At 42.1% G+C, this 16028-nt stretch overlaps 1 protein-coding gene across 1 annotated transcript in view; it reads right to left on the bottom strand.

Moving 5' to 3' along the window:
* LOC124606271 (rho GTPase-activating protein 6) overlaps window positions 1-2166 on the bottom strand; it is a 1145472-nt gene extending 1143306 nt beyond the window's left edge. Inside the window, exon 1 of the mRNA XM_047138251.1 lies at window positions 1830-2166. Within this exon, the coding sequence (XP_046994207.1) occupies window positions 1830-2166 (337 nt within the window). The remainder of the gene's footprint in view (window positions 1-1829) is intronic.
* Between the last annotated feature and the right edge of the window lie 13862 nt (window positions 2167-16028).

The following is a 16028-nucleotide window of genomic DNA, read 5'->3' on the forward strand; positions in this document are numbered from 1 at the left end:
GCTTTGGTGATACGCTGGACCATGTTATCGCGCATTGTTGGCATTGCATTATAAGCTTCACTCTTCAAACAGAAGAGAAGTAAGATCTGGCGATCTTGCAGGCCAAGACAATGGACCGCCTTTTCCGATTCACCGACGGTTGTACACGTGATGTCCTGGGACCCATCATGTTGAAACCATTGTCTGTAGCAAGTCTAAGGAAAGACCTACAAGCAATACTGGAAGATCACTCTCCAAGAATTTTCGATATTTATCACCACTGTCTTCGATAAAGAATGGACCAGTAGTCTTTTCACCATTTGTTCGATACCAAACAGTCACATTCCACGGATGCTGATGTTCAATGTGGAGTAACCAATGTGTGTTTTCCACGTTCCAATAATTTGTATTGTGTCGAGCAACCGCAGTTTTTGCACAATCCCAATCTACAATGAAAAATAGAGTGTTCCTATTTAACATTTCAAAGTTTCCCACCTCTTTCGCATGGCTGTCTTGGCGTGAGGCAGGGAGGAGTCAACAATAGCATCACCAGACCCTACTTTTTTAAAATATTGAACACGTATTTTGCCGTTTTTTAATCTGGTGCGTAGTTTTTCAGATATTTCGTTATCTCAAGACAAAAAACTCACCCTGTATACCGTAGGACAGCACGCATGCATGCATGCATGTCCAAAGGAACATTGCATCTAACTGTACAGACTCTGCAAAATACAGACGCTGCCCCACTGTATTTCATGGCAAAGCAAGGTAATTTGATGGACAAAACCACTATCTCTCCCAGTGCGGGAATCATGCGATTTGTAAGCGAGCGCTATGGGACATAGGCACTAGGACATAAGGAGGTTTAGATCTGACTGTGAGTCGTGCACGGATAGTCAAAGTGGTTAACGCGACCTCTCGCGTAAAGCGGAAATTCCGAGTTCCGGTCCGGCACAAATTTACATACGTTACCAGTAATTCGCATAGCTGGTGTACAATCCTATTTGTAATTAGCGAATACATTTCATAATCATCCCGTATAATTACGTAAACGTGGTTCTGCCTTGAACAAACACAAATTCCTCTTCTTTAACACCCAAACATGTTTCAGTGGAGTTTCAACATCATCAGTGGGCGCTTTTATTCTCTTAATACTATGCACTAAAGTTTATGTGGCAGAAAAAGTGAATATCTGATAAACAGGTGCACAGTGCGCGTTATGAAGAACAACTTACACATTTGTAGATGCCTGAAAAAACGGAACTAACAAAAAATCAGAAAATGGAGGAAAATGTCAGCTGTCCTGCAGATGTCAGACAGCCACATAAACAACAGTGTGTTTTGCTAAGAGAACAAATGAACCCTCTAACGGTGGTAAAACTTCACCTTAACATGTTCAAGTGCTAAAGAAGAAAATTTCGTGTTTTATCAAGGCATAATGACATTTACATAGCTATGCATTAATATAATTTATTAATCTTTGTACACTGTCATAATGAGGTTCCATCCTTCTGTGATGATTGCACTCTGCACACTACTACGCACGGAGAGAACGTTGTCTTACATGCTGTTGTAAATAATTGGACGATACCCGAAGATGATCAGATTATCCAAATCGGTGGCTGAAAAAGCCTTGTTTATCAGCAGCTCTTCCCTGTTCTCAAACACGGCTTTATTGCAAACTTGCGAGATGTGATGCGCCACCTGCTTTTAGTAGATTCCCCGCGCATTCCGTTCTAGTCCTGTAATCTTAGGGTCGCGCATTTGATGACGTATTCGCTAGAAGGCGGAGGGCGGCTGCCACCCGGCAGTGAGCGGCCTGGGAAGCCCTTGTTGCTGGCTTGCCGTACCTGCGCGCGTCGTCTTGGCGGTGGACATGAACGTGGCTGCGCTGCGGGTCCTCTTGGCGGCCACTGCGTGCGTCGTCGACGTCTTGGTCGTGACGGTTACCGTCGCCGTCACGGACGCAGCGCCGCTCCTGCCGGCGGTGCTGTCACTGGGCATGGGTGTTGCACATTCCACACACAAGCACGACGGAGCACTCGCGAAGCCACGGGCGCGGGCGCGGAAGCACTGCCGGTGGGCGTGCGGCGCGCTGTCCGGCGGTCCTGCGCGCACACTGCACACTGCCTCGCCCCGCGCCACACGGACTATTTTCACCGCCCCCTCCCCTCCCCCCTTCCCCATAGGGGCTGTTGCCACGGTCCCGTCCCCGCCGTCAGACTGCCGGACACGATGTGCGTCCGTGGCCCTACTAATTATTCTGCGAAACATAGTTTTTCGTACACACTAGTGTACGCCACAGACAACCTGTACTCGAGTGAAAACGTACGATCATTGCGCTGTCAGCATCGTTTATCTCGTGTAGAGATCTACATCTACATCTACATAGGCAATCCGCAGATCACCGTACGGCACATAGCGGAGGGCACCCCGTACCACTACTAGTCATTTCCTTTCATCTTCCACTCGCAACAGAGGGAAAAGGTACTGTATACACGCCTCCGAATGAGCCCTAAATTCTCGTATCTTATCTTCGCTGCCATTACGCGCAATATATGTTGGAGGCCACAGAATCGTTCTGCAGTTAGCTTAAAATACCGCTTCTCTACATTTTCTCAATGCTGTTCCTCCGAACGAAAGACGCCTTTCCTCCAGGAATTCCCACTTGAGTTCCCCAAGAATCTCCGTAATACTTGCTTGTTGTTCAAACCTACCAGCAACAAATCTGGTGGACGGCCTCTGAACTGCTTCGATGTCTTCCTTTAATCCGACCTCGTACGGATCCCCAACACTCGAGTAGCACTCAAGAACAGGTCGCACTAGTGTCTTATATGTGGTCTGCTTTGCAGATGAACAACAATTTCCTAGAATTCTCCCAATAAACCTAAGTCGACCATTCGCCTTCCCCACCACAATTCTCACAAGCTCGTCCCATTTCATATCGCTTTGCGACATTATGCCCAGATATTTAAACGACGTGACTGTGCCAAGCAGGACATCACGGGTTTAAACCAATCCGCAGTGACTTAATTTTTCTACGTTTAAAGCTGCTGCCATTCACCACAACAACTATAAATTTTGTCTAAGCCATCTTGTATCCTTCTACAGTCTCCCAACATTGACACCTTACCGTACACCCCAGCATCATCAGCAAACAACCGCAGATTGCTACCAAGATTGCACATCATGTGAATGAGGTAAGCGATTTGAGATGCACACCAAGGCTAAGGACGATCACACATGATGGCCATCAACGGAACATATGGGACGGGACTGAACGGAACATCAACGTTTCTCTCAGGAAGGAAGTTCTGACGTTACCGTTGATTGCGGCACTGGGACATGGATTTGGACCTTCTTAATCTTCGTTTTATTATTTGATCTGTTTCTGAGACGCTAAGGACGATCACACATGATGACCATCAACGGAACATATGGGACGGGACTGAACATCAACGTTTCTCTCAGGAAGGAAGTTCTGACGTTACCGTTGATTGCGGCACTGGGACATGGATTTGGACCTTCTTAATCTTCATTTTATTATTTGATCTGTTTCTGAGACGCACTGCAACTGCTTCATATCGACGTGTCTTCTTTCCATGTGCATTCTTCCGCAAAACAGGCCAGATATCTGAATGCGAAAAGTCTAATTTCCGTGGACGAAGAAGAAACATACACTGTGTATAAATAAGAACATAAATGTATGAAACAGTTTTCATTAAATAAACCTGTCCTCTGAGGAAGAGGTGGCTACTCATATAAAATCTTTAAAGAAAGTCAAGGCCCCAGGACCAGACGGCATTGTGGCGGAGGTGGTACAATATCTCGCTCCTCAACTAGTAACACATCTATAATGATATAAAATGAGGCATTACGATTAAGTATGTTCCCCTCCCTCTGGAAGCAGGCTAATGTTGCCATTATCAAGAAGAGCCATGAAAAGACCCGAAAGAAGTTAAATCCTACAGTCCAGTTTGTCTTTTGGACCTGTTGGGTAAATTGCTAGAGCGATTGCTGGCTGACAGACTGACAGCGCATCGAGTACTGTGTGGGATGAGCGACAGGCAATTCGGCTTTCGATCGGGGCGACCTGCGTCTGACGCAATTGCCCTGGCGGCCGACGTTTGTGGGTCGTCCCCACACAAGTACATAGTTGGCATCATGGTGAACATCAGTGGCGCCTTTGACAACCTGTGGTGGCCTTCGCTTTTATCCTGCCTGCGGGAGAAAGAGTGTCCAGGGCCGCTATATGGCTTATAAGCTATTGTGTGGGAAGGGAGGTCTGACTACCGCCCTCTAGCGGGAGTGTGAGAAAATAATTCCGAAGGAGCGTCCACAGGGCTCTGTCCTGGGCCCTCTCTTTTGTGATATAAACATGGAGTCTCTCCTGGACAGCTTGGAGAGCAGTGCAGATGTGCTAGAGGCGATAGCCTACGCGGACGACCTTCTCCTGCTGGTAGGAGGCCGCAGCCTTCAAGATCTATAACCCATGGTAGAGAGGGCAATGACCATCTTGACACAATGGTGCCAAAAAACCAAACTCAGGGTAGCACCCAACAAGTCAACCTACCCGTTGTTAAAGGGTCACCTAGCCACGAACCCAACAGTTCGAATCACACCATTTATTTAGTGAAGAGAGGCCCAATACTTGGATGTTATCATTAAGGAAAAATGGAGTTTCGCGTAGCATATCGACACATTGGGCCAGAGGTCGTTAGAAGTACTAAATAACTTAATTGCGATTTGGCATAAAAGGATCTACCTACCCACAGAGTTAATCAAGTTGTAGCACAACACCATTCTAACCTCCATAGTGGTTTGCGGGTCAGGAGTTTGGGCACACAGGCTCACGAGGGTCATGCCTGCCGTGACTTTGACGAGGGTGCAGAGTAACATGCTCCTGCGTTCAGTGGGGCTTACAGAACATCTCCTAGGGGGGGGGGGGGGCGGCATTTCTGGTACTGATAGGGTTTTGTAACTTGGACATGAAAATAAGGGAACAGGCACCATGGTACTGGGTTAAGGAAGGCGAATTCGACAAGACTGAACAAATTTTGAGAGTTCGCGTAGGGGACAAGTTTGCGATCAAAAGAAGGGGAGAGAACTTTGTCAATAATACTGCGACAACGATGATACTGGACGAAGGACTCACCAGCTGCTACCTAATATCAACTCAAACATTTCAAACCAAGTAAAGGGCTACTGCACTTCCTCCCGGGACATGTACAGTATCCGACATATCTTTACCGGTTCGGGAAGCGGGCTGCCCTCTCGTGTGACTGTGGTGCTGAGGAAGGCACTCCAGACGTGGTCTATGAGTGTCCCCTGTTTGACGATGTGGCCACCGGATTCAATTACACTTAGCACCTGATCAGAGACTAGAATACCTTTAGAATTATCGACAGCCTCGCCAGCGATGTCTCATCAAAGGTCCTACGAGAATACAGAAGGGACAACTAATAATTGGTAGGAGATAGCATAACATTCCCCGCACCTATCCCATTCCGCCGGGGCTCGTACTGGACGATCGCCGTGACGGTCGGGAACCCCACGTCCTGGAATAGGGGGAAGGTGCGACACGCAGCCGAACTTGACAATGCACACCGATGTTATTTTTTTAAGTAGGATGTAGTTTTTCTTCCCTATCAGTAGTAGTACCTGCAGCAGTTCAAGTTCATGGCCAGCCCAGCGCCAGGGGCACGCCCACTGGGATTTGCTCGGTGGGCATGGCCCGACAAAAGTAGGTTAATACATCTTCTGGCACACCTGTGACGCTGCAGGAGTAGTAAAAATGCTGTTACCCATGGAATAGCTTATATTGCCTGTAGCAGTAGAGAAGCTAACACTTGTTGTAATAGTTAATACGCTGCTAATAATTGTAATGTAAAAATACGACCCACTAGTGTGTTAGGCAGTGGGTTAATGTGATATTGATAATGTTGGTGTTTGAATTAAAGTTTTTTCTAAAAAAGAGGCAAAAGAACTATTTTGAATGGCGAAAATATTAGCACTATTGAAGAAGAAAAATACAGTTGTTTTTCAAGTTACAGATGATAATAATAACCCATATAAGAACACAGGGGTTTATTCAATTTCCTGTAATGACTGTTCTCAGAGGTACAATGGGCAAATTGGTACAGGTTTCAACATTCACTTAAAGAACATCTCAGTTTGTACAGTTCGAAATCCGCACTAATATCTGACTTACACGATAATCAACATTCTGTTTCAGACCTCCACAATAACTTGGAGATACTGCATAAAGAGAGCAAGGACTGTGTTTTAAATATGCTTGAGGAGATATAATGAAGATATAATAAAGTCCATGAGACAGTCCCGTGATAATACTGTCAACAGCCAAACGGAATTAAGACACCGAGCTTTATTGGCAACTTTGACTATTTCAATTTTTGAATAAGGGGTCTCAGCACCTAACTAGTTGGGTAGCTTATTGCAGGTTTTCTGTTTTCTGTTAATATTCAGGTTTACTTTCACTGCCGGTCCACGTGTAGGTCATTCTGATTCACACATTGTACACTCTGTTTTAATGTTACAGAAATGAGTTGCAAGAATTTTTTTAAAAATCCGCCTTATTAACATTATTATATTTTTTATCACTTACATTGTATTCTTATAGAATACGAATAGCCGAGTCTAATAGTTCGCTTGGCGACCGCATTTCTTCAGCAGAACACTAGCAGTGCGCTTCTCTTTATGTACCGTGTCGCCCGCGTTAGTTGGTTTCTTAACAGTCTCAGTACCCAGAGGGTAGCCACTGCACTCGCTCCTAAGTTTACTGTTGTGTTGATAACAGACGCAGAGACGTGTCGGCTTTCGGTAAGTTTGAATTTCAGCGTAATCTTCTTCCTTTCTATCACTGGTGGCCCCCCAAAACACGTTAAAAATTATTTTCGCCAATGTATTTTTGTACATTAATTTTATTAGTTTTTATCATTAACTTTAATTGTATTCTTCAGTCACTCCAACACCGAATATTTTCCTAAATAACATTTACGAGGAGTATCATCCGTTGCTTGGCATAGGAGCACTGGAACATATTTTAATCGGTCAAGTGACGAAAGTTCATCGCGATTTCAATACACGTCAGTTCTGTTTTTGTCAATTGTTCCACATTACATTGGACTGTCCCCACCTCTTTTTCATTTTCTTTGCTGCTTCACTGTTTTTCACCCAAGGATCAGATTCTGATTCCTAATTCCATTCCTTCGCTTTCATAGACAGCATATTCATCATTGACGACGGTTTCTACCAATGGAATAAGGCTGAGAACTTTGCCTAGTTATGCCAAGTGTTCCTATGCGGCATTCTGTGAAAGTTTCATATACCATATGACATAGCTTTGTAAGTAACCATCTTTTCGTATGAAATTACAGATCTTATTTATTATAGTAGACCCGTTCTTTGTGGGGCATATGCATACAAGATGTATAATATTTTATTCCTCATTTAAATCTGTTCTCTCAGTACTTTGAAATATATCAAATAACTTCATTTCCCCATTAACAAAGCATTTATTTATTAAAGTTTCTGTACGGATACACACCACAAGATGCAACTTCAAAGTTGCGAAACCGGTTGTGCGACTCTCTAACTGACTTCAACAAATACAGCCATCGCGGGACTATTGGACTTTTCATTCAGTTTTATGTTTTAAAGGTTTTAATACCTGTATGCAAACACCTGTGTTATGTTGTATGAATGGTCAGTCAGTTACGCTTCTTAAGTTATTTGGAACGCAAAAGAAAGAAAAACAATGGTTAAAGTATTGGCTTTTAAATATTATTTTATGTGTTCCTATGGGTACACCGTCCGTCTAAAAATTTCCGAGACTAATTTTACTCCCAGCATACAAGTGACGTCTGCGTAGTAACTACAGGGGCAGCTAAAATAACACCTGTAAACACAAACAGGTGCACCTTTGAGCAGTCAGTTGAGAGAGCACACAGTGTTAAGTAGTAGACGTGAGGCTGTAATGTTCCAACGGTGCAGTGCCACAAGCCACAGTGGAGCAACATCACTAAATCAATATTCAATACGTTCTCTAGAACGCTTCTAAGAAAAAGTAATGTGTGCAAAGTCTGTCCAGTACGCCCTGACTCCCGAACAATACCAACGACGCGTCGACGCCATCCGCGATTTGATTGAAATGTAAAACACGGACAATTCTTTCCCGGGAAAAAAATATTCACTGGTGATGAGACATGATGTCATAAATACCAACCCACTACAAAAAGAGAAACTGCTGTAAATCACATAGAGAGTCAACGTTTTTAAGGTTATCCGACCGACATCCCGGCGGAGGTTCGAGTCCTCCCTCGGGCATGGGTGTGTGTGTTTGTCCTTAGGACTGATGACCTTAGCAGTTAAGTCCCATAAGATTTCACACACATTTGAACATTTGGACATACCGACGACCAAACGGAGTGACGCAGTGGCTAGTACACTGGACTCATATTAGAGAGGACATGGGTCAAATCCCTGTTCGGTCATCCAGATTTACCTAAATCGCTCCTTTGCAAGGAGACGGGTGATTTCCTTCCCTAACCAGAATTTGTGCCCCGACGTTAATGATGTCGTCGTCGACGGGATGTTAAACTCTAATCTTACTTCCTTCCTGCGACAAAAGCGACATTCAGGCCATGTGACGCATGATTTGAACAACATCTCAAAGAAGGACCTTTATGTCAGTTTCACGTGGTTTTATCAACGTTATGTCTCTTATACGCCAGTGGGGTGCTACCATGTAGAACATCTTATAATGTTTCGCTCCTTGGGATTAAGACTTGAATATTTAACTTTTGTAGTAGTTTCTCGGTGAATGGGGGATGTAACTGTGCAGTAAATTCATCCTTTACGATGCGTGCCTGTTAGTTCAGTCCACATGTTAACAGTTTTATGGAGTACTAATTATTAAAATGATGTAATTAACACGTTCTAGTTGCTCTTCCACTGTTTTATTTCTACGAAACATACATAAAAATGTCATTCAGGGCCAACACAAAACTAGCAAAAGGTCAACGGGATACAGTCATAAAACTAACTGTCGAAAACTGACAGGACACACATACATACACACACACACACACACACACACACACACACACACACACACACACACACACAACAGTGTGGCTACCGCCACAGGTCAATTAATTCATTGCTCAAATTGAACTTAATGTAGATCACCATTGAAATTTCTTTGCTTCTATGAAACTGCTTACAAATTTTGAGTTGGCAAATCATTACAATGTATCTGATATAATCAGTATGTTGAAATATTAGGTTTTAACATTAAAATTTCGTGAAATACACGTCGATAACAATACTTTGATTCTTTTTGTTACTTAATTCACAGGTACATCGTAAATTTTGGTCCTAAAATGTATCTCGTGTCTTTACAGTGGACTCTATCGCTATTATCGTTGTTATTATTCTTTTTATATCCGTTCCACATGGGATGTTTTCAGTCTGTGTTCACATTTTTGGTTTAACACATTTTTGGTGGTACAACCTTTCTATCAATTGATCAGAATTGAATACTATCGGATTGATTTCATCATAAGTTAATTACCCTTCATAGATACAGTAAGTTATCAACATTATAATTTAAACTTCTGCATATGTATAACTTGGGGTGAAAATCGCGCGACAGTATGTGGAGAATCATACTCTGCATTTTATATTGTTCATTTCTGACATTTCACGTATCTCCCCAAAATAATTCACATAACATTTATGGGTGACATTTTGACATTGAATGCATGCAGCAAGATAGTAGGTTTGCTATACAAAGTAAATGTCCATCTATATTCGTGACATAAAGTAGTGACAAATTTTAGTCTATTGTGTAGGCCTACATTACTTTGACTTTTACACACAGTATTGCTTTAACATACACACACAAAAACACACAACATGTATGGCAATTTAGCTGCCCCTACCCATCGGTTTTATGCAATCCGCATCTTCAAAAACGACACGCGACATTTTCATATTCTCACTCTCACTAAGTGGAAACTATTACTCCTACAGAAAAAAATTAACAGGGCCTTATTGTAAGGAATTTAATGCAGTTGAATTTTGTATTAGAATACGTTTTCGCTGGAGGCAACGTTTTCGAGTTATGCAAGAAAAACGCGTTTGAAAGTCATTCTTGTACGTTTTTCTTGAATAGTTCGAAAACTACGGCCTCAAGCGATAATGTATGTAAGTACAAAATTCAAATACCTTATATTTCCAACAAAAAGATCCCTTTCATTTTTCTTGCTAGCCTAATAGTTTGGGCATACGAGTGGGAGAATGTGAAAATATGAAGGCGTTGTTGGTTGCTTAAAACCCAGTCTTGAACTGGAATGCACAACCAAAACTCATCTTTAAAGCATCACCATTCAGTGACCCACTTCTCCTCGATTTCAGTCAGTTGCTTTGTTTTTCTCTGAAATAATACATCATCTCCTTTACCAACGGTTCAGTTAGAGCATTACTACAGAAAAAATATTAACCGTTTTAAACGATCGAGATGCATGCTTTGGTTATACAGGTTTTTTTTAATATTACACCATTAAAAGTCAAATGTTTTAGATAATTGATTAAATCATTTACGTTTCAGATAGTAAAACTTATTCATATGCAGGGTGTCCCAGAAATCATATACGTTGGACGTAATAAGTACACATGGCCTACGACATGAATACAGCTGTAATGTTACAACAGATGCTCGAAGTTTGCACTACCAGACGGCACGCATACCCGACACTGACGGAGCGTTGACTGCTGGACACGCTCGAAGACACCGGGAATCTCTTTGATTGAAGCGGCTGTGCAGACGATTCTTCCGACAAGATCAATTTCAGACTCCATAGGAACGCAATACATGAGAGATTTCGTGGCTCCCCTCAGAAAGAAATCAAGGCCCGATAAATCCAGTCCACCTCCGAAAATGACGTGTTCAAATGCCTACTAACAGACAGTCTAAAATGAGCAGGCGCCCCATCATGTTGAAACCACATGCTGCGGTTCACATTTGCTGGAACATCTTCAAGCAACTCGTGAAGAACCTTTTTCAGGGAGGTCTGGTAATTCACAGTGGTCAAGCGGGATGCTGAAATGTTCGGCTCGACTAAGCAGTTACTAACCAAACCGATCCACACATTAACTGTGAAGCGATGTTGTGCCATGTGGTACTGCACACCGTTGGGATTTTCTGCTGCCGACAAATGCTAATTGTGGTGAATAAATACGCCCTCCCTAGCGAATGTGGCCTCATCAGTGAACAACACATAAGTTGGGGAATGCACATCTCGGCCATTTTGTTGCACAAACCACTATGAAAAATGCACAGCTGCAGGATGGCCATCGGGGCACAATAGCAACACCCTTTGGAGTTGAAAGGCGTTTAAGAACTCGGCCCTCGAAACACGCTAGGCACTGCAACGAAAAGCTCTTAGGTTCGAGGCAACGGCACGTATGCTGGTGCTTGGATTAATTTCCATGGCACCCAAAACATTTCTTGCCTAACGACCGAAAGCGCCGATAGTGGCCTGCTCTCGCTATAGTCCTATCCACTAACGACGACGGTTCGCGCAGGTCGAGAATAAGACGGATATTGCACCGTTGCCGGTTCCAAGCGATAGTTGCGGTACGCGCACACATATACTTTTTGCTTGTGCATGTGCAAAAAATGGGTCAAATGGCTCTGAGCACTATGGGACTTAACATCGGAGGTCATCAGTCCCCTAGAACTTAGAACTACTTAAACCTAACTAACCAAAGAACGACACACACATCCATGCCCGAGGCAGGATTCGAACCTACGACCGTAGCATGTGCATGTGCAGAATTTGTCACTTGTCACTACTATTAGCCATGACAGCTCGCAATAAATGAAATAAGAATTAACTAAATAACTCGCTATGATCACGTTTAATGCTCGTATTTGGTACGACATTCACACCAGAACGCTCAATACACAACTGAACGATCATTGGCTCTCACAGAATACGTGACGTAGGTGTAAAGAACGAGCCTAAACTCGACCGCCATCGTTTGTGACTCCAACTATAGTCCTGCCACTTCTTAATGGCCCATATTCGCACAAATTTTGATGCAGACGTGCAAACAAACTGTGGTGCGCTTGATGTCTGTCTCCGGATAGTTCTCGATAAATGCGTCCAGCGGATCGTCCATTGCGCTCAGCCATTCTATACATTAAGTGGATGTCTGCAAGCTCCTCGTATGCTGACTAACAATCGAATGACGAAATCCTCACGTTCACCTCCAGCACCACCTAGCGAGGTTACCCTCCTGTACTCTCGTCTACAGCACCACCTATCGGTGTACGACGATGTTGGTGCCCGTAGGTTGCTATGCATTTCTCAACCCTAGATGAGCTCCACCTCCCCAAGAAGTATTTCGAAAAATTTATGGGACACCCTGTACACAGATTCTCAGCAAGTAGCATATCTTATCCAGCATTGAGAACGCATGCAGTGTTTATGGAGCTAAGGTTTACAACGTAATGTGCTGATCAAATATGCCACTAATCACAATGGGCTTTGCAGACGACTGTGAATGCGTGAACCTAGTCGAAACAGAAAATTCGGTAATAATCAGGAGTAATAACTGATTAATGGAGCAGGGTACAAGCTATTTTTAAAAATATTTTACGCCACCTTCTTCTTAGGTAAATTTTGCATGATCGTTGTAAAATAGCACAAACCACACGCAGCAAATACAACAAAAAGTACCACGAAATTTTGAGTAAACCATAACAAATCAATGAAGCTATTTCTAAATTCGGTCGCCAGTTCAACTGGACAAACTCTATTCATTAATCTGCTGGTAATCATAAGAGTAATTTATACGTAACTTACGTGAACAAAAGTGTGTTGACGAAATTGTTCGCACACGAAACTAAAATATGGATTTAAGGGGACTGCTGGTCGAGGGGCACGAAAATGGGTGAAGTCTAGAACTGCTTTTATACACACTCACTCACTCACTCACTCACTGGTCATACCGGACTCGAGAGTCCATTACCGCAGCAACGTATTTTAGCCATCTGTCCCTGTCTTGGGCTGTTTCCTTCCATTCACCTCCTCAAATCAGCCTTCACATTGTCCTCCCATCTACGCCTCGGTCTCCCCACACGACATTTTCCCTCTAAGTGCCCTACCAGTACTCTGCGCGCTGCCCTGCCCTCATCCATTCGAGCTACGTGACCCGCCTATCGCAGCCTACGTGATTTAATAATACTGATTATGTCAGGGCTTGAATAGAGTTCGTGAACCTCTTCGTTATGCAGTTTTCGCCACTCTCCGCTAATGTCATCCCTTTTTGCTCCGAAAATTTTCCTCAAAATTTTGTTTTCAAATACTCGAAACGGCTTTTCATTTTGCACAGTAAGAGACCAAGTCTCACACCCATACAGCATAACTGGTGGAATAATAGTTTTGTATATTCTAATCTTTAAATTCCTAGACAATATCCGTGATGAAAGTAATCTATTCAGTGAGAAGTAGCACGCATATCCCGCCCGTAATCTCTTCTTCAGTTCGGATTCAATCTCATTTCTCGAAGTGATGTCCACGCCTATATACTTAAATGTGTTCACTTTTTCAAACTGCATGTCTCCAACTCTTAACATTTCCTGATCTACTGCTGTTGGCATTCTAGTAGTAACCAGGTATTTAGTTTTGTCTTCACTTATAGTTAGATCTACATCTTCACTAGCTTTGATTAACGCATTCGCATTTGCTGTTACAGATTCTTTCCTATCGCTAATGATGTTTAGATCATCTTCATACCCTAATATCTTAATATTTCATTTGACTCCACACCCTCTGAATTACCCCTGCTGCCATTCGTACAATATATTCTAGGACTAAATTAAAAAGTAGCCGAGACAGGGCATCTCCCTGCTTAAGTCGGATTGGTTTTATTACATGGAGCTTTAGCTCTTTACTACACACACATTCGTGTAGGAAAATATTTTTGTATAACAACAAATTAAAAATGGCGGCTATAGCCCTATTCACACTATGTGCCTCGCGGCGAATCCTGGTTTGCGCGAAGCGTTGTGCAGACTCATGGCTATTTCCGACATCCATGAAAACAGAAAATTCTTAAATTACACTGAATTTGAGAACATCACGACAGGTTTTTGAAAAATACCTAAAAAAAAGCAAATGGCAGCTATTGCAAAACTTGTCAATTTCCTGGCTTGTTTTACTAAATTGAAATGTTTAAAAAATATTTAAACTTTGAATAAAAAAGCTTTCGCAAAGGCTCCCTAAATTTAATTATAAGCGTTGTGCAGACTCGTGGCTATTTCCGACATCCATGAAACAGAAAATTCTTAAATTACACTGAATTTGAGAACATCACGATAGGTTTTTGAAAAATACTTAAAAAAAAGCAAATGGCAGCTATTGCAAAACTTGTCAATTTCCTGGCTTGTTTTACTAAATTGAAATGTTTAAAAAATATTTAAACTTTGAATAAAAAAGCTTTCGCAAAGACCCCCTAAATTTAATTATCTTACTTTAAAAAAAAAAAAAAAATCAGCTGAATCGCCTAATCTGTCGAGGGTCTAGAGCGCTGAGCGCTGAAAAATGTTGTTTGGAGAAAAACGCATTTAAAGTTTAATAACAACGATAAAACGTTGTTTCGAAATTTACGATTAATCTTCGTTGCCAGGACCACAGAGACATCCTTCCTCTTCTTCGAAAACGCTCTGTTTCTACATTTGGTGTTGTATTTTTTCCTATCCGGACTCTTTTAACAAACAGACATTCCTTTCTCCACGGCGGCGTTTCGTGTCAGATGACTCCGTGAAGTTTTTTCTGTTCGTCCTTATGGCGATTCCTGACACGTTCACGGCCTTCCCAATAGATTTATAACATTCGTTGAATTTACCTACAACTATATATGCTGCTATTTCAACAGGTCCTCCCCCCCCCCCCCCCAATGAAGATGTTTCAGTACAATTTTAAAATGTAAGCATTAGAGCTCTCGTTGTCAATTTGCGTATTGGCACCGGTGCATCTTTTCAACAAATCTTCATTGGACAGGAATTCGTACACTGGTCTTCTCTTGAACTAATTCATCGAGCGCCTGCCACTGCCTATATTTCGGTCGGTGCATGTTTCCATTCAACACTCTGTAATTTCTAAAGTACTTTCACAATCAAAAAATCCTTTTGCAGGCATAATCTGTGTACTTAAGGGATGCAGATTATACAAAAAAAATTGCGGTTTTCCATCGGTGTCGACCAGAATCCCCTCTAAAGTTACCAAAGAAAATCAAATTTAATAATTTGGAAAATAAACATTACGTAAATAGCTAAATGGTAAATCTATTACAGTCCAAATCGAGTTACGTCACAGTAATGTTTACTTGCACAGGCAAAATGCACCAGCTTGTAAAATAAAGATTATAGAATTTTACTATTTTAAATAATTTGGAAGCCTTTGCATAAAATAAAAGTAATCAAAATTCATCGTAGTTGCAATACCTAAATACGAACCACCAACCAAGCAACAGGAAATGCTTCCACGGAATAAATCATTATGTGAAAAGTTCAAAAAAAAATACTTCTAGTTTCCCAATGTTTTTGATTTTAATTTTATTATTACAGTACTCTAATAGTTCTTTTATTAAAATTACGATATGTACTGCCTCCGATTGTTATACTGAACAAATTGGCTGACTTATTGTGGCATTATTGCTAATAATTAGGCCATTGTCCAGCTAAACTAAATTGGCATAATTTCATTAATTGGCATATCAGGTGTTTATAAACTACACTCGGTTACGCTACAATAGGAAAGGGGCAGGATCCAAGTCTAGGTAAAACTGACTGAGATTAATGACAAGATCGGGGACTTAAAATTTTATGTGATTAGTGTTATTATACATTTCTCGACTAAATTCAGTATGTATGTCTTACAAAACTTAGAAGCTAATCTGATGTGAGCAGCCTGCACTGTGAAGTACTGCAACACGAAACACCTGAGACCAACACG

Source organism: Schistocerca americana, chromosome 3 (assembly GCF_021461395.2).
Source record: "Schistocerca americana isolate TAMUIC-IGC-003095 chromosome 3, iqSchAmer2.1, whole genome shotgun sequence".
Taxonomy (NCBI): Eukaryota; Metazoa; Arthropoda; class Insecta; order Orthoptera; family Acrididae; genus Schistocerca; species Schistocerca americana.